The sequence below is a fragment of the Callorhinus ursinus genome, unplaced genomic scaffold (genome assembly GCF_003265705.2).
Source record: "Callorhinus ursinus isolate GAN/ISIS: 27379988/994484 unplaced genomic scaffold, GSC_fseal_2.0 scaffold10, whole genome shotgun sequence".
In the NCBI taxonomy this organism is placed as follows: domain Eukaryota; kingdom Metazoa; phylum Chordata; class Mammalia; order Carnivora; family Otariidae; genus Callorhinus; species Callorhinus ursinus.
This window is the reverse complement of record NW_027397072.1, coordinates 81,574,155-81,597,256: the sequence shown is the minus strand read 5'-3', so window position 1 is coordinate 81,597,256 and position 23,102 is coordinate 81,574,155. Positions and strand designations below refer to the sequence as shown.

Below are 23,102 nucleotides of genomic sequence, written 5' to 3'. Positions count from 1 at the left end.
ACAAAGTTTATACCAGTCCATTCATTTATTTAGCTATTTAGCAACTATTTCTTGAGCATCTGCTTTGTCCTAGAAACTGTTCTGAGCACTGGTGATATAGGAAGGAACAAACCAGACAAAAAGCCTGCTCCTAAGGAGCATTGATTCAAATAGAATTAGAGACACCAGGACAAAATATGTGAGGTAGTGATAAGTACTTTACCAAAAATAGAGAGAGCTCAGGGGATAGAACATGATGGTGAGTGAGGTGTGCTACTTTTTGTTTTTTAAGATGTTATCTATGTATTTCAGAGAGAGCAAGAAAGAGAGCATGAGCAGAGTGAGGGGCAGAGGGAGAAGTAAGCTCCCGCTCAGCTCGATGTGGAGCTCAATCCAAGGACCCTAAGATCATGACCTGAGCAGAAATCAGATGCTTAACCATCTGAGCCACCTATGCACCCCAGAAGTGTGCTGTTTTAATGTGGTGGTCAAGTGAGATGACATTCATTGGCGACCTGATGGAAGTGAGAGAAGGGACCATGGAGCTGTGTGGGGAAGAGCATTTCAAATAGAAGGAACAGCAAGTGCAAAGTCCCTGAGGTGGAGGTGTGCTTGGGATGTTCAAGGAACAGCAAGTATACCAGGGGTATCAAGTGTGAGCTTACCAGTGTGAGCACTGGCAAGGGGAAGTCAACCATGGAAGGCCATGTTGGGAATGCAAGGACTTTGAATTTTATTCAAGTGAGTGGGAATTTAATTCACTGAGTGAGATGCGAAACCATTGGAGAGCTTTAAACACAAATGTTTTAAAGGGAGCGCTCATATTCATAGCCAGTAATGTATTAGAACACCCTCTATATTATCCTTGCTAATATTTGGTATTTACATTTTTAATCCTTACCAATTTCATAGATGCATATCATTTTTTGTGTATATTTCTTTCATTGTGGATGAATATATTTTCATATTTTGTTAGTCTTTTTTTCTCTTCTGTGAATTATTCATTTGCCTCTTTTGGATTATTCCTTGTCCTTGATTTGTTGGTATTTAATGATATTACCTGTTTTTTGATGTCTCTGTTCCAAACATTCTCTCCTAGTTTGTGATTCACATTTTCACTGTACCATTTTTCCTGTATACAGATAGTTACAGTTTTTATGTGAGTCTAATTTTTAATCTTCTGTAATTTCTTCCACTGATTTTATGTGTAGAAAGTACATCATCCTGAGGTTAGATATAAATTTATCTCAGTTTTTAATGGTACTTCTGTGGGTTTATTTTTATATGGAGTTCTTTGATTCATCAAAAATGTATTTTTATGTCTGATATGAGGTAAAGAATGAAATACATATTCTTCACATTTAAAAAGTTACACTAATATCACACATATACTATATCTCTCTCTATGCATTTTTAAATGCCACAAATCTTTACCAAACTGTTGTATATTGTAGGATATGCTTATTATTTTCCATTATGTTGCTTTAATCTTTCTATTTGTATATAAATACCAGTATTTACGTACTGTTGCTTTATAATTAAACATACTTTACTATTCACTAGAAAAGATCTCTATTTCTTCTATTCAGTTATTTTCTTGCTAATTTTTCCAACATTTTTCAACATGAATTTTTAAAATGCTTTGTCAAGTTTTAGGACATTCAATGAAATTTAACTGGTTTTATATTAAATATGTGTATTAATCTGCCCTTAGTGATTTCAATGGCTTTGATAATTTTACTCACCAAGTTGTACTTCAATTGAATTGTTTTTTGGATAAATGATTTTAGGAATTCTTCCTGCATATCCATTTGTTTCTGCTAAGAAATCATACCCACATGAAATTGCATTAGAATCATATATGATACATTCCCACCTATTTATCCAATGACAGTGCAAAGAAAACATGGCACTGAGCAGGCCTTTAATAAGCATGAGTCAAGGAAAGACAAAAAACTCATGGCGTGATAAACTACCACTTCATAAATGCATATTTTTAAGCCAGAAATAATTGAATGCTAAGGGAAAACCCTAAAAGCTGGGCTACCAGGAGAGTTCGCTTCGCCGTTCTATACTCGGTATAAATATAAACTGACGAGATCGTGTAATAAAATCTTATTACCTAATAATCCAAATACAGTTTGTAAACAGTGGCTCTAAGCCAAGCTCCGTTCTAGGTCCCAGATAGAGAGAGAGCATGAGCCAACGTTTTATCTTCGGTCCCGCTGCTCCATCCTCCATCCCTGCTTTTCCATATTCTTTACATCATGTCCTCTTCTGTCCTTCCTCGGCTCTTCCATTCCTTCACCCTGCTGTAAGACTGCCTTTCCTCGTGTTGACTTCCCAGCCCTCTGTTTTACTCCACTTCTTCCCTTCCTTCATTTGCCCACCAACATCTAGCAATCACCTACCTAGCTCCACATTCGTCCTCTATATTTGGGGTGGGATGCAGAGACATTACAAGAGGGAAGCTAGGAAAATGCAAAAACATGTGTCCTGTATAATGACAATACTATGTGCACATTCTACAAACGATTCGAGTTCAGTGCGTCCCAAACAGAGGTCATCACGGGCCAGTGATGTACCACTCTGCACTAGATCACACACAGCTCAACTCTGGAAGTCACTCTAGGCAACAGCTCTTCTCACCTCTTCAAATTATCAATCATGAGACCAAACTAATTTCAGCTCTTAACATTTCTCCGTGTGCGCATCCTTCTTCATGGCTAAACCCTCTATTTTCCACTCTCTGGTCTTTCATTTGTGCTCTTATTCATATCCACTTCTTCCATTACCATCTAAAGGACAAGGACTTTGAAAGTTGCATCTCCAGACCTTTCTCCAGACCAGGACCAGGCCAACTTGATATCTCCACAGGGGCACCTCCAAGTACTCAGCTTACCCATGACCAAACTCATGATCTCACTCCTAAATCCAGTTTTCCTCCAGAGTTACACTATTTCGTTGAATAGTATCATCATCTAGTCTGTTGCATATGCCAAAAGGCCTAGCTCCCTTAACTTTGCCTCATCCCTTATCCCATATTCAATCCAACACCAACCCCTGTGGGATTTACCTCCTCAGAAGCCTTGAATCCATCCACATGTATCCATCTTCAGTGCCACCATGTTGCCTGTGCCTACCTGATATCTCACCTGCATTTCTGTACCTGCCTCCTCCCTGCCACTCCTAACTCTATAGGGATCGTTCTGTGCATGGCAGCCACACTGAGCTTTCTGGAATGTAAGTTACATCATGCCACTCTCCTGCTCTCAATCCCTCTGGCTGCGTACCACTGTTCATAGAATAAACTCCATACTCTCTGCTTTGGATTGCATGCTCCTACCAATTCTTGGCCCTGATTACTTCTCCAGCCTCATTGCCTCACATGACCTCCCCACTCAGCATTGCTCCGGCCCCCCTGCCTACTTCCCATCATTCACACATACCACGGTCTATTTTGTCAAAGGGCTCCTTCAATCTGGAAAAATCTTGCCCACTCCATCACGCAGTTAATGCGTCCTGACCGGCAGCGTCACTATTATCAAGAAGCTTTCCCTGACCCTCTGCCTTCTCAACAGGTCCTTGTCTGTTCGGTCTTATACTTTCCATTCCTTCATGGCATTCATCTCCTTGATTATTACACGACTCACTAGCAGATTATCTGATTTATCTCTGCCTCCCTTCCCTGCTCAGACTTCAAAGCTCCATCAGAGTGGTGATCATGGCGGCTTTCCTCCTTCTCTCTACAAAGTGCAGAACCTGGCCTTATTAGGCACTCAGTAGAGAGCCACTAAATTACTGCCCGAAGAAGAATCCCCTGCCACTTCCACTCAAGTTCAGATTATCAGCACTCTTATCAATACTGGGTATTGCAGCAGCTGCCAAAGTGGCCTACAGGCTTCAAGATCCTCCTCAACTCTTGCTCAACCATCTCAAGACTGGTCTTGTCCATCACAAACACAGCCTCATTGCTCTGCATCCAAGGGCTCTTCAGGGGCTGCATGGTAAAGCCTACATGTAATTGGCCCCCTAAACCTTGACCCTATTTAACTCCATGGCCCCAGCTCCCACCACTCCTTACCTCATGCTTACGTTTGCTCTAACAAAATTAGTTTTAGGTCCAATACAAACTATGCTGGTAGACACTGCTATGCTTTGTCTTATAGTATTCTCTCTGCTCTACATCACTCTTCACTTTTATAAATTTGATTCATCCTTCAAAATGCAGCTGAAAAGCCATTTCCTCTTGGAAGCCTTCCAAGACAATTTACTTGCCACCCCTGTGGCTAATTCTGATTCTTTCCCTGGTCCCCCAGACACTATCTATAACTCTATTTATAACTCTATCCTTACTACATAATGTGAAAATGATTCATTTATATCTCTAACTCCACTACCACCAGGCTGAGAGCTTCTCAATAGAAGAAATGATGGGTTTTTTTTTTTTTTTTAAGTTTTTAGTTATCAGGTTCCAACAATTGGGGCATATACTAGATCATAAATAAGTGCTTATTGCAACGACATGAAATATAGACTACTGAACTCAATGACCTCTTGAATCCCTTATGGGATTTACTTGAGGTAGTCTTCATTTTGCCTTTCAAAGAATTCCTCCAGCTACCAGTGGAAAACTAAGCATGATAAGTCATCAACCATTCAGTTATTAAATGGGTCTGTGCCTAGTCTAGTCCAGGGGCTAGGTGTGGGAGATTCAACTGTGAACAAGACAAAGATCTTCTTTGCCTACATCTGGAGAGATAACAGGTAACATAAAACCCAAGAGCATAAAAATCATGAAATGTGATACAATTAATTTTCTTAATTAAAGAGTTCTGGGTGGGAAGCAAGAAGCCACCCATGCTGGACTCATGCCCCAAGAGAGCCACACCATCGAGAAATTGTTAGGTACCACCCAGTACAATGAAATCTGACAGACATGATGGTCCAAGTCAAAGAAATATTCAGTTTTCAGTTCTTTCCATTTAGATGAGTCAACATAGAAGACAACTGTCTACTGACAAAGGAGCAAAAGGCAACGTAGCAAGAACTCCTTGCTGAATGTGTTGAGAAGAAATGATGTTCATCTGGGCACCGCAAGCCTTTGTCCTGGCCTTGTTTCTGTCACTAACCAGCTTTGTAAGCTTCCTAAGTCACCCCCTCCTGGGTCTCTATAAAATTAATGGCTTAAGCTAAACTATCTTTAGGGTTCCTTCTACCCTGAAGATTCTGTTTTCAACTCCAGGTCATATGTTCAAGCAAACTGGCTGCTCTGGGTTGAGAGCTGATGCCCCACGAACATCAAGTATCCTGGAGCCCAGTTCAGAGACCTTGAACTCTGCATGCCCTGGGCGGGGGGCGGGGGGGGGGCAAACCTGGAATGGCCCACCAAAGTAGTCACACCAATGATGGCTGAAGGAAATAAGAGTAACAATAATATCTACCACTAGATGAACACCTATACTTTGCCAGGCACCCCAGTACCCACTTTACATACATGCTCTCATTTAATTTTCATACCAAGAGTGTTAGGGATTCTGCTTTTCCAGATGAGGAAATGAAACTGCTCATGCTTCTTGCCCTCTTCTTTCTACCCTCTGATTCTAACAATGGCAAGTCTGAGAGCCTGCAGACCCTCAAAGAAATCAAGATCAGGAATCACTGCTGCCCAAAAAGCCAGCCATCTCGCGCAAAGCCAAGAGGAAGCCAAGGCGAGGGATATGAGCATACTTACCAATATTCACAGTGATGCTGTTTAAAACGGTGTACTGTTTCCCTGTGTGTGTCAGTCGGGCTTGACACGCGTAGCTCCCTCCGTCCTCTGCTGAAACATTGCTCACTGATAGCTTTGTTTCCCAGGAAATAAACCGTTCTCCTTTAATCTCTTCACAGCCCTAAATACAAAAATATATGTACATACATAAATTAATTCAAAGAGTATTTTGGTGTATCAGTTACATTTCTAGTTAGCACCATCCTATGAACCGCGGGGAGATGCAAGAAACGTAAGTGATCCCCAGGGTAACTTATAATCTAACTGAAGATGATATCTTTATCTATAGATATCAATAGGTAGATAGAAAAATAGATAGACAGATATCTATAGATTTGACAAAGAATATGTTACAGGTTACAGTGAGTACTATAAATATTAAGTCTAATGGAAGTTGAAAGGAAAGAGGCCTACGTGAGCTAGAAGGCAGACCACACAGAGGAAGACTGCATGGGCCCACAAAGGAGTGTGGTAGGAGGGTGTGAACAGGCAGGAAAGCCCTCCACCTACAGGGGCCTATATCTCCCAGTGGACCACCATCTCACGGCACCAAGGCCCTATGCCAAGACTGCAAGCCCAGGTGGTTAATGACTGCTTCCGCTGTGTTCCAGGGCCAAATACACCTTCTCCACCTATTGGGTCAGACTTTACAGAGGTCCAAAATAATTCTTCAAGAACATTCTGCTTGGAGGCCTGAACAACAGTCAAAGTATGCTGGCTAGGCTTGTGGGCAGACGTCACGTAACTTGTTACATCACCCTTGCTTCCACTGCATCAACAAGAACAACCTCATGCCAAACCAACTTGAGGCCTGGTTAGTCTCAAGAATGCCTTTCTCACTTGTCATCCTCAGCAACCACTCCCAGGGCAGACCTCACCATCCACTGGGCAGGACACAGTCAGCAGCTCGCATTCCCGTGCTCCTTCCATCTCATAGACCCACTTCTGAACTCTCTCAAAACTTTTCCCCCCTCTCTCAAAACATTTCTTTGGTGGGGAGCCTGGGTGGCTCAGTTGGTTAAGTGACTGCCTTCAGCTCAGGTCATGATCCTGGAGTCCCGGGATCGAGTCCCACATCGGGCTCCCTGCTCAGCGGGGAGTCTGCTTCTCCCTCTGACCCTCCCCCCCTCTCGTGCTCTCTCTCTCTCATTATCTCTCTCTTAAATAAATAAATACAATCTTAAAAAAAAAGTTTCTTTGGAAAGTGCCCCTCTACAGAGTGAGTTATTGGATTATTGAGGCTGCTTATTCATTCAAGCATTCAGGTTTCTGCTCTTTGCTAGGCTGTGAGAGGCTCTGTCATGCAGGAATAAGATAGAGTCCCTGTCCTTAGAAAGCTCACAATCCTAATATAGAAGACAAACTCATAACCCCTAATAAAAAATTTAATTGCCCAAGTGTCCAGCTCTCTCATCACTGAGTCAGCTGTAGCTAGTTCAGCGTCAGAGCCCATTCATCACCACTGGAACAGTGTGAATGGATCCACCTTGGAAGAGGAAACGCAATCATGCCCAAATGAGCATTTGTTTATTCATGATGCGAATTTCTAGAAGTCTTACATTATTCCCTATTTGGGAAACCCGATTATAATTGGACAATTGCTTACCAAGTAGAATGGGAATTACTAGTAAGAGTCAGATGGGCGAAGGCATCAGATTCCAATAATGTGGTGCCACCTTCTTTAGAGTAGGGACAAACAAAAAGCATTGAGTCCTTGACTATGAAAACTTCTCTGGAGAGAGCTTGGAGAGGGGCAATCCCTGGGCCTCCCCTTCTATCTATGTTTCCATCATTGACCAGTCCCTTCTGATCAACTCATTCTTTCTCTCAAGATGTACAAATATTTAATCATATGAAAACCCAGCCTTGATAGCTGAAGAGCCATTCTGTCCCTTTATGGTAACTAAAGCTGCTTCTACTGTGATCCACCACAGCATCATTTTAGAGTTTAAATTCTCAGAAGGCCTTGATTTTTATTTAAAAATTTGTGGGCGACGTCTCATTAAGATTTAAAGTTAAAATATTAATACCAATAGCAGCCAACATTTTAATATATTTTGTCTTTCAAGCACCGAGAAGAACACTTTTGACTCAGCATGGACATGGGCTGGAGACATAAAATAGCCCAGGGCATTCTGGTTAAGGTGCAGGGCTTACAGGAGATGATGGAGATAGAACAGGTCAGGCAGCCAGGGGCCCAATCCCAGAAGACGATGAAAAGGGGATGAACATTGAAGCTTTTCCAGCAAGGGAATAACATGATTCCATTTGCCTTTGAGAATGATCTCAGCAAATATAGATTTAGCACAGTGGCAAAGCAGAAATCAATATATTGGGAAGTAATTTGGAATTGGAAAAAAAAAAAAAACCTGGGGACATCACTGCATTTCCAAATGTGAATACTTCACTATCTATGAGAATGGATATTTTAATACCTGAACCTTGTCCTCCATAACACCTCAATTTCAAGGACCACCTCTATACTCCTCTCGATCTCCAGTTCTCCCACCTACAAGCTGGACTTTGTCACGATCCAGAACTGCTATGTCTCCAAATTCCCAAAAACATCTATACCATTCTGATCGTCATTTCTTATGATTCCTTCTCTTCCATTCCTTTATTTTCACCAAATAATAATACCTGATATTTATTTATCAAGTAATTACTACGCATCCACGCTGAACTAAGGGCTAATGGATGGATTATTTCATTTACTCTTCAAAACAAATCTAGGGGGCTATGTCCCTCCGACTGGATTTAGTTGCAGAAAACACAAAGCATTCTGGCTGTTCCAGGTGGAAAAGGATTTAACACAAGGTATTAGGTGCTCACAAAATTTTAAGAAGTACGCAGGGAGTGAGATCTAAGCCAGAACCGAATGGCGGACCTAGCTCGCAGGATACCTGCTACCCTCCACCACAGTGGTGAGGTGGGACTCAAGACCTTGAACCACAACACCTGCTAGTCAGAGACCAGGGGTTGCCACGGTGCAGCCAGTGTGTGTGTGGCCATGTCACCTCTAATGAAAGCCACACCAACAACAACATCAGGAGGCAGATGCACGGCCTCTCAGCTCCCACAGAGCTAGGGCCTGGGCCCGGAGACACCGCTGCAGAAAATCCCCATGGCCATGCTGCCTAGCAGAAAAGCAGGAAGAGCTACTGTTCTCACTTAAGCCTTTCGGGGAAGCCAGCTGAAGAAAGTGAATCACATCCAGAACCTCAGCTGCAGGCAACTCGGGGAAAGCACAGGGTGTGTTTGGGGTTGCTTGGTTCTAACTTTGTAGCTTTATAGCCGCTCTAGTTTAAAGAGGCTCACCATGGATAGTGAGCGTCTATCCACCACATTCATTATACTTTTCTACCCGAACTTTCTCTCAAACTCATTTTTCTATGTTATCTTGAACATAGAGTCCCCTTGGCCCCTCTGTTTTGTTTTAATGACCACTTTCCTTCAGGCATCACTTCCTTTCCCAACCTGTGGCCATTACTTTACTCACACCCTTTCAGTTCCTCAATACTGTTGCCCTTGATCCTTCCAGCACGTTCGGCCTGCAAAATCCCATCCATGTCAGTGCCATCATCCTTCTCCTACAAGCCTGCAACCCGATGAGCACTACCGGAGAAAATCACATCGACACTCCTCTTGGCACCACCACCAATTCACGGTCCTCACCTTAGATATTCTTCGCCTTCGACTCTCTCATTCACCTATTCACCTCCGCCGCTCTTTCTAAATGTCCGCCTAACATCCCAGGGAAGGGCGGGGCCACCAGGAACGAGTTCCCTCCACTGACTCTCCTCTCCTTCCCCCTCATTCGACCAGTTCCACTTCATATGCTGTCCTACCCGGTCCCCACTCATTCACTAAATTTCTGAAATAGCCTCAATGATCCACATGCCACCACTCTCAAGCCCTTCCAATGTACTCACTGCAGTGCCGAGAGGACTTGACTAACACATAAAGAAGCTGAGCATGTCATTATGCTAATGGTGTAACTGACATGCTTTTTAAGTGGGGAAAAGGCTACGTGTAGGTGAGCATACACGATCTACTTCCTAGCATCACCTTACTCCACTCTAACATGGACCCCAAACTCTAACCAATGCCCCCAAACACCATTCTCTTTCTCACCTGATACCTTTGAAACTGCTGGGTTTTTGTTTTGTTTTTTTCCTAATTACCATCCTCCCTTCTGCCTGCCACGGCTTCATTGCGATTCATTCCTGAAGCCGTGCAATAGTCATCTCTTCCAGGAAGCATTTCCTAGCACAGCTGCAGGCAGATAAACACGAAGCTCTACAGCCTGGAAGAATTGATTCCAACTCTCTCATTTGACAGAAGAAAACACTGAAGCCCAAATAGTAACTCAAGGTCTGAGAACCAGGAAGTAGCAAAAATAGAGCCATAACTGAGGTCACTGAATCTGAGCAGGTGGGACAGTTTCAGAAGGATCTCTCCTCCTTATATGGCTTGGCTCCTAGCCTCCTGTCTTCTCAAGCTGAGCAGTTAATTTATTTTTTTAAAAGAATTATTTATTGGGACGCCTGGGTGGCTCAGTCGGTTAAGCGTCTGCCTTCAGCTCAAGTCATGATCCCAGGGTCCTGGGATCAAACTCCACGTCGGCCTCCCTGCTCAGCAAAGAGCCTGCTTCTCCTTCTGCCTGCCGCTCCCCCTGCTTGTGCTCTTTCTCTCTCTCTCTCTCTCTGATAAATAAATAGATAAAATCTTTTAAAAAAAAAAAAAGAATTATTTATTTATTTGAGGGGGGAGGGGCAGAGGAAGAGGGAGAGAGAGAATCTCAAACAGACTCCCGGCTGAATGCAGACCCCGACATGGGGCTCGATCCCATGACCCTGAGCTCATGACCTGAGCTGAAATCAAGAGTCGGACATTCAATCGACTGAGCCACCCAGGCGTCCCTGAGCATTATTTTAAAAATAAAAATGCCTGAACCCCACCCATGGATAATCTGATTCAGTGAGTAGAGGCAGAGCCCAAGCAAGTGCTTTAAAAAAAAAAAAAAATCCATCGCTCTTAACACTGAGGTAGTAACAAAGTTGATTCTAAACATCTACCTTTCTACAGATGTCAAGTACTTTTAAATCTATGACCACAACAGGTCCGGGCCAAGAGGAAAAGATTTCCGGAAGAGTCCTATGGTCAAGAGGGTCCTAACGCTGGTTCCATGAGATAATGGTTGCAAGGCCACAAGCTGGGAGACAGGATGCTTGAGGAAGAGTCTACAGAAGCCACGGAGAGGAACTGAGACTCACCATATCCTGAGAAGGCCAAAGCAGGACTTGAAAAATGGGTAATGCCACAGTCAGAGCCAACTGAGGCTGAGGGGACTGTGGCCTGGCAACCAATACCCTCTGAACGGAACAGGAATACTGTAAGGGGATTTTTTTTTTTTTCAAGTAGGCTCCACGCCCAGTGTGGGGCTTGAACTCACAACCCTGAGATCAAGAGTCACATGCTCTACCGACTGAGCCTGCCAGGCGCCCCCTGGAACAGGATTATTGTAAATAATTAAATTGTAGCCAGAGCCAATGTTAGTAAGAGGATAATGAGAGAGAGTATGCAGAGCATTTATTATACATCCTGACACACATTAAATGAATACCTGTGTAATTTTTCCATTAGCCCAATAGTTGATACAAAAAAGGGAAAATACTGGAGGTAGGAAGAACTTGGAAGCCATCCACCTATTCAGTAGAAACTTCCTGAACTAAGGCTAATACCTAAGGGCCAGGTATTAGCGTTGCAAGTGGAGACAGCACAGGTGGTAGCTTTAAATTCGATCAAGATGAACTTTTCATTAATGGAACAATAGATGTTTAGAACTATCGCCAATTATTCTGAAGGTGATGGCTGACAAACTGATAAGACAGTGCTTCTGACAGATCTATGCATGTAGGGGACAAAAGCTAGAGTCAAGACTTGACAATGAGGAACATCCCCACCAAATTCTCTAGTTGTCATCGGGATGTGACCAAGCCATGTGGTTTGGTTGAACCACTAAAAGCAGGGCCCTAAAGAATGACTGAACCAATCCTCTCTTCAGAGGATGATTCTCACAAGTTTACAACTGAGCCAAGCAGGCCAGACACAAAATGCGACATACAATAGGACTCAATTTCAATAAAGTTCATAAGCTGGCAAATGAACTATTATATGCTTATATGCTGTTATAAGTCAGGGGATTCGGGAGGCATAGTTTTTGGAAGATGGCAGAAGTGAACCTTCTGAGGTGCTAGTAGTATTTTTGTTCTTGACCTTGATAGATGGAAGGGGTAGCCAAAAGGTGTATTCACTTTCTGATAATCCATCAAGCTTGTCCAATTATGCTTCCTGCATTTTCTATACATATACTATTCTTCAATGAAAACTGTTCCAAACATTGGTACCCAGGATATATAAATATATAAGATCTCCTGTAAGTCAGTAATGAAATGGTAAAAAAAAAATGAAAAAAAAAATATAGGGCAAAAGACATGAATCACAAGTTCAGAAGAGGATTCAAAAACAGTCAATAAACGTATGAAAAAGTTGGTCAACCTCACTAATAATTAAGGAAAAGCAAACTAAAACAAAAATAAGGTAGCAATTGTACCCATCAAACTAATTTTAAAAATGTAAGTCTTATAATACAAAGTCCCACTTAAGGTTTTAGGGACCCCGGAATATTGCACAGGAGAGTATAAACTAATTTAAAATTTTGTAGAGTAACTTGGCAGCATCAATAAAACTGAATACTTTATTCATATACATACTCCACAATCTTAACAGTTATAAGGCTAATCAGCATGTACCCTAAAAAAACTCACACACTGGCAAATGTGCGTTAAAAGACAGGGATAAGGGGCACGTGGGTGGCTCAGTCGGTTAAGTGGCCGACTCTTTTTCAGCTTAGGTCATGATCTCAGGGTCCTGGGATCGAGCCCTTCTTGGGCTCTGTGCTCAGCATGGAGTCTGTTTGAGGATTCTTTCTCTCTCCCTCTGCCCCTCCTTCTATGCATGCACAGGCACACACTCTCTCAAATAAATCTTAAAAAAAAAAAAGACATGGATAAGGATATTCATTGCCACGGTCCTTTTGAGACAGGAAAGTGGAAACAAAGTAAATGAACACGAATCACATAATAAAAAGGATGAACAAGGCCAAAATTTGATTCTTTGAAAAAAAAATAATAGAACGGACAACTCTCTTATGGGACTAAGCAAGTGAGGAGTGAGAGAGAAATACATTGTAACAGGGATTAAAAGAAGAACCTTACTTCAGAAACAGACATGAAAAGAGCAAAGATGACAAACAGTTGGGTGCCAGAGTATCTGGAATATTTAATGAAATGAGCGAATTCCTACAAAAAAAAGGAATCTTACCAAAACTCCTTCAGGAAGAAATAAGAAACTGGCATAAGGCTATCTCCATTAAAGAAACTGAATCGGCAGATAAAAAGCTTTCTCCAGAGAAAATTCACCACCCAGATGGTTGTATTGGCAAGTGCTGACAAGCAGAGAGTTACAGGAAAACTAATCCAATTTTAAATAAGAATCCTGTGCTCCCCTGTGCCTCGGATTATGTCTTAAACATTATCAACTGCCAGGACAGCCAAGAAAAGGGAGTGTTGGAGGGTGAAAACACAAGCTGCAGAAAGATGAGTTTAGGATTCCCCGTTTGCATAAAAATGGAAGGACAGGCCGCCTGGGTGGCTCAGTCGGTCAAGTGACTGCCTTCGGCTCAGGTCATGATCACCTGGAGTCCCGGGATCGAGTCCCACATCGGGCTCCCTGCTTGGCGGGGAGTCTGCTTCTCCCTCTGACCCTCCCCCCTCTCATGTGCTCTCTCTCTCTCTCTCTCTCTCTCTCATTCTCAGTCTCTCAAAATAAATAAATAAATCTTAAAAAAAAAAACACGTGAAAATCCTTAAAAAAAAAAATGGAAGGACAAGGGTATAGTTTCATTTGCTTGTATAGCATTATACAAAAATAATGTGGAGAAAGCAAGCACCTAATCATAGCAGCCACCGGTTAGGAAAGGTGTGATGGGCCCAGGGCAAACAGAGCTCAGGAGTGGGGAGGGCACTTGCCAGGGATGACTTTTTATACTTTGGGATTATTGAATCATGGGCATAAGTAGTACACATTCAAACAAATTAATTAATCTCTTCAGAAAAAAAAAGAATAACCAAGGAGAGTCTGAAAACTGTAACTGTGGGGAGATGGTGAATACAAGTAACAAAATATTACAAAGCTGTAATAACCATTAATTTTAAAAACAATAATTAGCAGGGTAAAATTATTAGTAGCAATAGGCTAACAAATCTGTCTCAGGTACACAAATCTCTTTACCAATTCTGCCTTAAAAGATCCAACTTGAACCAAAAAGCAAGTAAGTTTTAAAGAAGAAGAAAAATAGCAATAGGAAAATCATTTTGTGTTTTACCTTATACCACTTTAGTGAATCCAAAACACAACTCTGTGGGAAGTTCAGATGACAGGTAAGGCTGTCATCCCTTCCAGCACGTAATATTTGTCTGTATTCGTCTGATAAAATCAGCTGGCCATTTCCAGAAACACCACACCAGTATTTTCTTAACACAGTGAGGTTTACGTGGATTCTGTGACAGGTGTTTGTGCTGCTGTAAGAAAATGACAAATTGAAACCTCAAAAACTCAAACAACCACAAATCAAATGAAGCCGTTCATCTTCCAATCTTGCCAAATCATCATTAAGATACCGTGCAAACGCCCTACCTCAGCCAAGGCAGGATGCGTCTCAGAAATCATTAATTACAAAAGAAAAGAAAAGATTTCTATTGTGGAAACACGGGACCACACCATGGCCAAGGCATCAGGCTGAACAGCACCAGCGAGGGGCAAAGGGACACTGTGAGCCTCAGAGTGTGCTGTCTGAAGAGGGCACAAATGACTTAACATGGTACTCCGCCGAGACGGTTCAACCTCAACCTACGCATGAAGAAGTATCTGGCAAACCCAAATTAAGGGCTAGTATATAAAATAATGGCCTGTACTCCTTAAAAATGTCAATGTTGTGAAGAACAGACCGAGGAACTATTCCAGATGAAAACAGACTGAAAAGACATGACAGCCAAGTGCGATTTATGAGGCCGGATTGGACCCTCTCCCAGAAAGGAAAGTAAAAAATTATAAAGAAAAATCGAGACAATTGACAAAATTAGCGTATGAATGGGGAATTAGATAAAAATATTGCATGATGGGTAGGATAACTATCCTGTGATTATGTACGAGAACACTCTTGTTGATAGCAAATAGCACACTGAATTACTCCAGGCTAAGGATGCATACAACTCAAAATTTAGAGAAATCTCCAAAAACTATTTTGGAAAAAATGGTTTAGAAAAAAATATTGCATGTAAATATACAAATAGAGTTGACCCTTGACCAACTCAGGCGTTAGGGGCATCCCCGGATCCCTTGCGCTGTTGAAGATCCGCATAGAACTTTTGACTCCCCTGTAACTGAACTCCTAATAGCCCACCATTGACCAGAAGCCTTACTGATTACATAAACAGTGGATTAAAACATATTCTGTATGTTATGTGTATTATATACTGTATTCTTAAATAAAGTAAGCTAGAGGAAGAAAATGTTAAGAAAACCATAAGGAAGAGAAAATACATTTATAGTAATGTACCGTATTTATCAAAAAATATCTGTATAAATGGCCCTGTGAACCTCAAACCCATGTTGTTCAAGGGTCAGTTGCATATGGAGAGAGAGAGAGAGAGAGAATTATAAGGTAAATGTGGCAAAACGTTAAATAAGAGGAATCTAGATAAAGGGTAGATGGGATTTTTTTATACTATTCTTGCAAATTTTGTGTGAATTTGAAATTACTTCGAAGTAAAAATACACAATTTACTAAGTATGTATCATCTCTGTATGTTAAAGATTTGTGAGAATTCACATTTATTTCATGACAGATAGCATCTATGTCTACCTTCTATGAAAGGTTACCTTTCCCCGTTTACAGCTCCCAGATTTAAGTATTTCAAATCCAGCCTAGACATCCGCACGGAATTTGTGTGCCGTACAATCTCCCCCTCTCTTACTTCATAACCTAGAGTCACACAAGACAGCAGACCACCACAAGACGTCAGCACCTGGGAAGGAGCCAGGAAATAGGGGCTCATGACCTCTCCCATTCCTGTAACACTGACAGGCAGAGGCAAAGACCACAGAGACAAAGCAGCAGAGGGAGAACACAATCACCCTTCTGGAGTACTGACCTCACACATCATCTCAACTAATTGTCCCTTCAACTCTATCAGGCTGACATTTTACAGATAGGAATACCAAGGTTCTGATTTATTGAATAATTTGTTATTCAAATACTGACGAGCACATCAGTAAGGGAGGGTAACAAAATTGAGGGCCTTAGGCAAAATTTATCCATGAATGTGTTTTATTTAAGCCACACACACAAAGCTTACTGAAAAGTTACACACACACACACACACACACACACACACACAATTTCCAGGTTCCCTTGAAAAATTGGAAAATGGACTTGAGCTGAATAGACCACTGCCTTTGGTGCGACAAATGCTTTCTGGCTCACCACAGCCCCCACCAGGCTCAACTGTCTCCCACCAGATCTGTGCCACTCAGCTACACTACTTCCTAGCACAGGGCTCATCATGGGGCCTGGAACATAGCTGATGCTGAGTCACTGTGAAGTTCCTATCACAGAGCCCTTACAAAAAGGTGCTCAAAGGAGGTTTATTCCTATCTGGTTGTGCCGCCTGTCACACACACTTCCCAAATTCCAAGAAAGAAGGTAGCAATAATATTGGGAGAAACAAGTTTTTAAGCTGGTCTGGCTTGTGGCCTCATTTCAATGGGAAAAGATGCATCTCATGTTCCAACAACTGCTTTATAAATCTGTTCTGTTTTAAAATATGTTCACTGGAAACCATCTGGTAACAATTATAAAACTTTTATTCTTCTCACTGAATTTTCTATGTTTATTAAGAGTTTATTAAGAATTTTCCTAAAAGAATTGTGTATGTATATAACTGTAACATTATATATTTTTACATATACACACACACACATATGACAGACAGAGAGAGAGGGGGGTCTATTTGAAATGAGAAACTTACTTTATAACACATTGGTAGATCCCAGAGTCCTCCTGTGTCAGGGGCAGAAACAAAATCCAGTTTTGCTCCTGGTGAATTCTAGACTGTGTGTTTTTGGATACTGGGACTTTGTTAGGATATTTATACCATGTTACACGTACTTTCCCAGATGTTAGTGGTGGGTGCGTACAGTTAAAAGCAAAAGGCTGGCCTGCTGAAGGTGCCTCGTTTTGCACACTAACATCCTTGCATGCATCTAGGGAAAGAAAGGGAGAAAATCATGAAAGAGAACTCTAGCGTTATTGGTTATTAGTTTTAACAAATGCCTCTTTAATCTTCTAGCCAACTTAAAATTTTACTGGAGAGTTTTCTCACTGTGAGAGTTCCCTAAAATAGCCTGCTGATTTGAAAGCATAATTGGAAGTCCTTCAAATGTGTTCATAAAACACACTGACTCATCCTCCCCATTTGGAATGGTTTCTCTCTGTCCATTCTTTTGTAAGACCCTGAATCCCTTCATCCTCCTTCTTCAAAGTAAACGTTCCTATTCTGAGCCCCCCTTGTCCCATTTCTTTCTGCTCTGCCACCCAACTATTTCACTCGGTCTTCACTAAAAGGTGTAAGTATACCATCCCCAAAAGAACAGTTGAAAAAAATCTGCTCATTTTAAAGTTCGTTTCTACTGAATTGCTTTGAAGAAACTGTGTTTCTTCTTGGAAGAAATCTGCTGTGTTGATGGTTTCCGTGTTTTTACCCTGGGTCATAAAATGACCCTCTGTCATGTAAAATAGTATTATATCCATTTGAGCATTTTGACCCAAGACTTCCAAATTTGCCTATTCCCCCACCCCCATCCCCATCAAAGTCATCTCAAAACTCAAACGTGACACTGGGGCTGAGCATCAGATGCTGGGAACTGAAACTTGCTGTTTCCGCATTCAGCCGGAATTCTGCCTGGTCCCCTAGGGTAAGTGTAACCACAAGGTTCGGGTGTCATGCGATCCCCCAGGGGTCTGCACAGGGGCTCTCGCAGAGCCACAGGGAGGCAGGTAGGTGAGGGTGGCCTCTGAGGCCCAAGGACGGCCGAACGTACCTGCTCGGACAAAGGGTGGAAGCGCGAGGGACACTCCGCAGAGCACCAAGGCCAGCATCCCCCTGCTGGGCTACCAGAAGAGAGAAGGTGGGAGGGCATGGGGCACGGCGGCGACAATGAATCTCACAGATCCTAACCCAGGCCGCTGGCCTTCCCTTCCTTCGTGGGGAGCCTTCCAACTCTGGCCCCACATTAGCCCGACGTGCCCCCAAAGACTCCCTCCTCCCCGCCCGAACCTCCTGAATCCCGGCTGGAAGACTGATCAGCGGGAGGGGTTGGGAGGCCCGGGGCCCCGGGACCAGAAAGTCATGGTAGGATGGCCGCAGGAGGGAGGCCCCCAGCCTCCGGGGTGCGCCATCGCCTCTGTCTGGCAGCGAGGCAGGGTCTGCGTCCTGCGCCCGGTGGGAGACACGCCACCCACCCCGGATCCCCACCTGCGCGGCGTCGCGCGTAGCCTCCCTGCGCGTCCTTAGCCTCGGGCTCCCCCTGGGCCCGGCGGTCCAAACGGAGCCCCCACCACCGGCTCACCTGGGAGAAGCCAGCTTGACCAACCTGACAAAGGCCGGCAGGAAAAGAGAGGAACCCGGAGCGCCGCCGGACCGGCAGGTATAGACGGGAGCTGCACACCTTCGCCCAGAGACGGAACCCGCTCCCACAAGGTCGCCCAGCTGGTCCGGGGCGGCCCCGGCGTCCCGATCTCTGGCCTCCGGGTCGGTCGCGCACATGTTTGCCAGCCACCTCTTTCCCTCCACACCTTTCCGACGGTCGGCGCCCCACCCGCTTCGCTCAGCCGCACACTGCCAACCGGTGCCTACCTGCCCGACGGGACTGGAACGCGCAGGATCTTGGAAAGTGGAGAATCCGGCGGACAGGCACCCAACCCAGGCGAGGCGTTTCCATACCACGCTACTTCCTTGCCACGGTGGGCAGGGCGGGCCTACCTTCCCCCAGGGGTTGCGTAGGAAGGAACCGGTGGCATCACACTAAGAAGTGGGTTTAAAGGCGTGTTACCTGATTCTCTGGCAGCCAACAAGTCTTTCATGGGCAGTCATGTCTGCTTAAATCTATTCCGAATTATCCCCGTAAACGAATTCTTTCCTTTCCAAACCTCATCTGAGCAGTGATTACATGCCCTTCTTGGCCTATATAGAATGCCCCCAGAGTGGAAGCTGTCCCAGGTGGCTTCCAAGGAATAGCCTTTATCTGCCTGAGTCGTGCTGTCAACTTCTGTAGAGCAGACATCCCAGTGTGATCCTGAACTACCTGGAGCACGAAGTCTGGTCCTGTCTGAAATTTCCAAATAAGATGATATCAGCCGGGACTGTTGCCCTAGCCCTCAGGAAACACGCCCAGAGAGATCCCCCTGAGGGGCAATGGGACTTAGAAAATACATATAAAATGTCATCTCCATTCAGCAGATTCCCGGCCAAGCTCTATCTGGTGGTCTTTGTGGTTTTAGACACAGTGAGGCAGGGGGCAGCCAGAGGAACAGGCCAGGAATTCAGCACCTGCATTACCAGCAGCGCTTTCTGTGATGGGCCCGAGGCCAGTGGATTGTTGGCACATTTCTTCAGTCTTAAACATTATTGAGGATTCCAAAGTGCTTGTTTATGTGGGTTATATCTGTCAATAGTTACTATATTAGAAATTAAAATGGAGAGCATGTAAAACATTTATGTTCTTATTTATTTTAAATAACAACAAACTTAACATAAATGTTAGCATAAATAGCGTACATCTTATGAAAAATAACTAGACTTGCCAAAACAAACAAAATTATTGAGAAAAGTGATATTGTTCTACCTACTACCACATACCCCTACTTAGTGTTTGCAAACGTCTTTGGTGTGTGACCTAATAGAAGACAGCTGGATTCCCATACCTTCTTCTCTATCAAATCTCTTAGGATGTAACATGCTGAGCAGCCTCTGAAAAAGTCCACTATACTCAGCAGAGAGAATGAGAATTTAAAAGATAAATAAGGTCTGAATATTACTGTAAAATCAAAACGATTTCACAGATCTTGGGGACCCTTAGGGCTCTCACACTTTGAGGACCCCTTTGCTAAGCTATAAATGGAGATCTTTATTGCTTTTCCCTAACATCAGCATTAAATGAGATTCCTCTGTACATACACATTTTGCAAGGCTTCAGCCCCCACCCAAAACAAAACAAAGGTGTTACTATGAAAACCATCAGATGACTCACATACAGAACTACTATAAGCAGTGTTAAAAGTTATTTCCAAATTTTCCTTAATTTCCGTTGTCTGTTTCAGGTTTCTACCTTATGAACAAATTTGGATCGTATCTTATTTTTTTATAGTTTGAATACAGGCGTGAGTGCCAAGTCCAATCAGTATACTTGCCCCAAAGCTTATGAAGTTTCAACGAGCCACCCCAGCCTCCCTGCAGCACCTCCTATGGGACATTTCTGGTATTTCCTTTTACTGGTGAGGCTCTGGACTGGAAACTTAAGACTTTGCGGGATGTTTTCTATGCCAAGTGTGTTTCCTGATACAGGGAGAGCAAGCCACATGGCTTTGAAGGCAGAACTGATGGGGGGCAGAGGTGGGGCATGATTATAAACTTCATAATTAAAAACAACAGAAAACCAAAACATTATTGCAGGCTCTCAATTACCTTAAAAATTTGGAGAAACCTGATAACATTGTTTGCTAATGAGAAAAGGGGAGGAAGAAATTCAAACTATTTATGGAGCTTCGAGGCTTGCTTTGTTACAGTCATGAGAAAATTGCTGTTTTATGCGGGAACTTCCTGAATTCAATCACTTTATTCTTCTTCTCTGATTTTCACATTTAAAATTTTCCTTTTAAATGTGCATCATGCAATAGTTAACAGCTAAGTAATTCAAAACAAGTCATAAGTCATGTGAGCAAGACCCAGCCTCAGAAATCACAATGACCAAGTTTCCTGTATATGTGTCTCTCCCACCGCCCAAACTCATTATCCTCTTTAGTGCTTACCTTTCTGATGAGTGTGTGTGTGTGTCCCTTAAGCAATATAAAGTATGATATGCGAATATTTTGAGAAGTGTAGTTCTAGTTCATGCAAGGCCACTACTGTATGGATATTCCAGTGTATGAATGTACTGCAATTTATGTATTCATCTCCTTTGGACATTGTTTCAAATTTATATTTTCTCTTAAAAAGAATGTTGTGGTTGGACGCCTGGGTGGCTCAGTCAGTTAAGCGTCAGACTCTTGATTTTGGCTCAGGTCATATCTCAAGGTTGGGAGACAGGCGCCACACTGGGCATGGAGTCTGTTTAAGATTCCTTCTCTCTTCCTTTCCCTGCACCCCCTTCCTCTGAAAAAAAAAAAAATAGTGCTGTGGTAAAGATTTTTGTAATGTTCTCTTGTGTGGATTTTTGAGAGGTTATCTAGGGAGTAAAATCGCAGCATCTTTGGGTAGGTGTATCTTTGACTATATTAGAAAAATCCCTCATTTTCTCCACATTAGCATCTTTTAGAGGATAAGAGTTTCATCCTTTCATGTTCTTGTCAATATTTGGTAATGTTGCCAGTTTTGCCAGCCCAATGATGCAGAAAGCTATCTTGTGATCTTGTGATTTTACTTTACATTTCTCTAATTACTAGTAAGATGGGACATCTTTGCCTATGTTCATTAGCCATGGGTGTGTGTTTCTGTGATATTTCCTTTTGTGTATTGCCCTTTTACCCACCTGGTTGTTTGTCTTCATCTTGTCAATTTGCAGAGAACTCATTAAGTCCTACCTCTGATGTCTCCTGTAGTTGCCTTCAAAGGGAGGCGCAGATGTATCTCGCTGCCCTTTCCCTGGCCAGGAATTCAAACACCAGCAGCGCTCCTGATCTATGGAATAGGGATGATTAGACCCACTCTGCAGAGATGACCTTTGTAAAAAGCTCCTTGCTGAGTTCCTGACAGCAACAGATGTTTGATGAGCATGCAGTTTATCCTCACCCTCCCGCTGACTCCCTCTTCACAGTCTCCCAACTGTAGACATTTTTGCAATGGGAACATTCTGGGAAGTTTATGCCATTAGGCACAAGCCTTGGGTAATGGACTGTTTCCAATTGTTTCGTTTTGCTGTTTTGTTTTGTTTCTTTGTTTTATGAAGTGAAAGAATCCCTCCACAGACTCATTGCCTCATCCTGAGAGCAGGGGTAAAGCAACAATCTATGGGTGATGGAGGCATTGCTGAGTTCAGATCGGTTGAATTTTACCTTCAGATCTCAGACAAGGATGTGATGCAGCTACCGAAGAGTAGCAGGGCAATGATTTTTATTAAAGGTCTCATACATGAATGCACATTTTATATAATGTGCTGTGGCTTTTCTGTGTTCTCGTTAAATATCTGATGGTTTCCCACTGAACGCAACCTACATGTAACGTTTCTCAGTGAGAATGAAGCAGAAATATGTTCGTGTGTAATGGACAAATGCTCTGAAACCCAGGTTAGGCTGGGGTTGAGGGGGTGGAGGTTCTGCCCAGATCTTTGTATCTTTAAGATTCTTACATTCTCACATTTGTCCTCTCTGGGAGACTTGAAATCTACACTAGCAATGCTGTGGCAGGCTTTTGTTGCTGGGACAGCATGAACTTCCAGAGACAGAAGAGGCAGTAGGGAGATAGCCTTTGGTTTCCTGAGGTCCCGTGCCTGCCCTCTCCCCCAAGCCCCATGATCAGCTCGTTCGCTCACTTGCGGAGTATTCACACCGCCCCCACTGTGCACCAGAAGACATTCTGAGTGCTGGAAACAGCTGTAGAGAAGATGACAGATCCTCTCAGAGCTTACAGTCCAGTGGCTGGTGGGCGGGGGGGGGGACAATAGATATGGGAGAATCACTGAGTAAGAGATGGTTTCAAGCTGATGAGAACCACAGAGGATACGAAATACAATGAAATGATAGAATGTTGGGAAAGGCTTCACTAAGGAAGGGACCCAATAGCTGAGACCCGAGTGATGACAAGTAGCCCACCCAGGTAGCTATCTGGGGAGAGACTTCTCCTTCTAGTAGGGACAGCTAATATAAAATCTCTGAAGGAGGAGAGTGTTTGCACATTTCAAGATAACACAGATGAAGCCAGTGTGACCTGAATAGAGTGAATCAGCAGGAACC

General features: G+C 43.1%; 1 protein-coding gene across 1 annotated transcript in view; it reads right to left on the bottom strand.

The window, feature by feature from the left end:
• IL1RL2 (interleukin 1 receptor like 2) overlaps positions 1-19,039 on the bottom strand; it is a 39,751-nt gene extending 20,712 nt beyond the window's left edge. Inside the window, exons 1-5 of the mRNA XM_025868788.2 lie at positions 18,793-19,039; positions 16,906-17,140; positions 14,202-14,397; positions 5,714-5,873; positions 1,725-1,799 (exon numbers count right to left, since the gene is read on the bottom strand). Of these exons, the coding sequence (XP_025724573.2) occupies positions 1,725-1,799; positions 5,714-5,873; positions 14,202-14,397; positions 16,906-17,140; positions 18,793-18,877 (751 nt within the window). The 5' untranslated portion in view covers positions 18,878-19,039. The remainder of the gene's footprint in view (positions 1-1,724; positions 1,800-5,713; positions 5,874-14,201; positions 14,398-16,905; positions 17,141-18,792) is intronic.
• Positions 19,040-23,102: the final 4,063 nt, after the last annotated feature.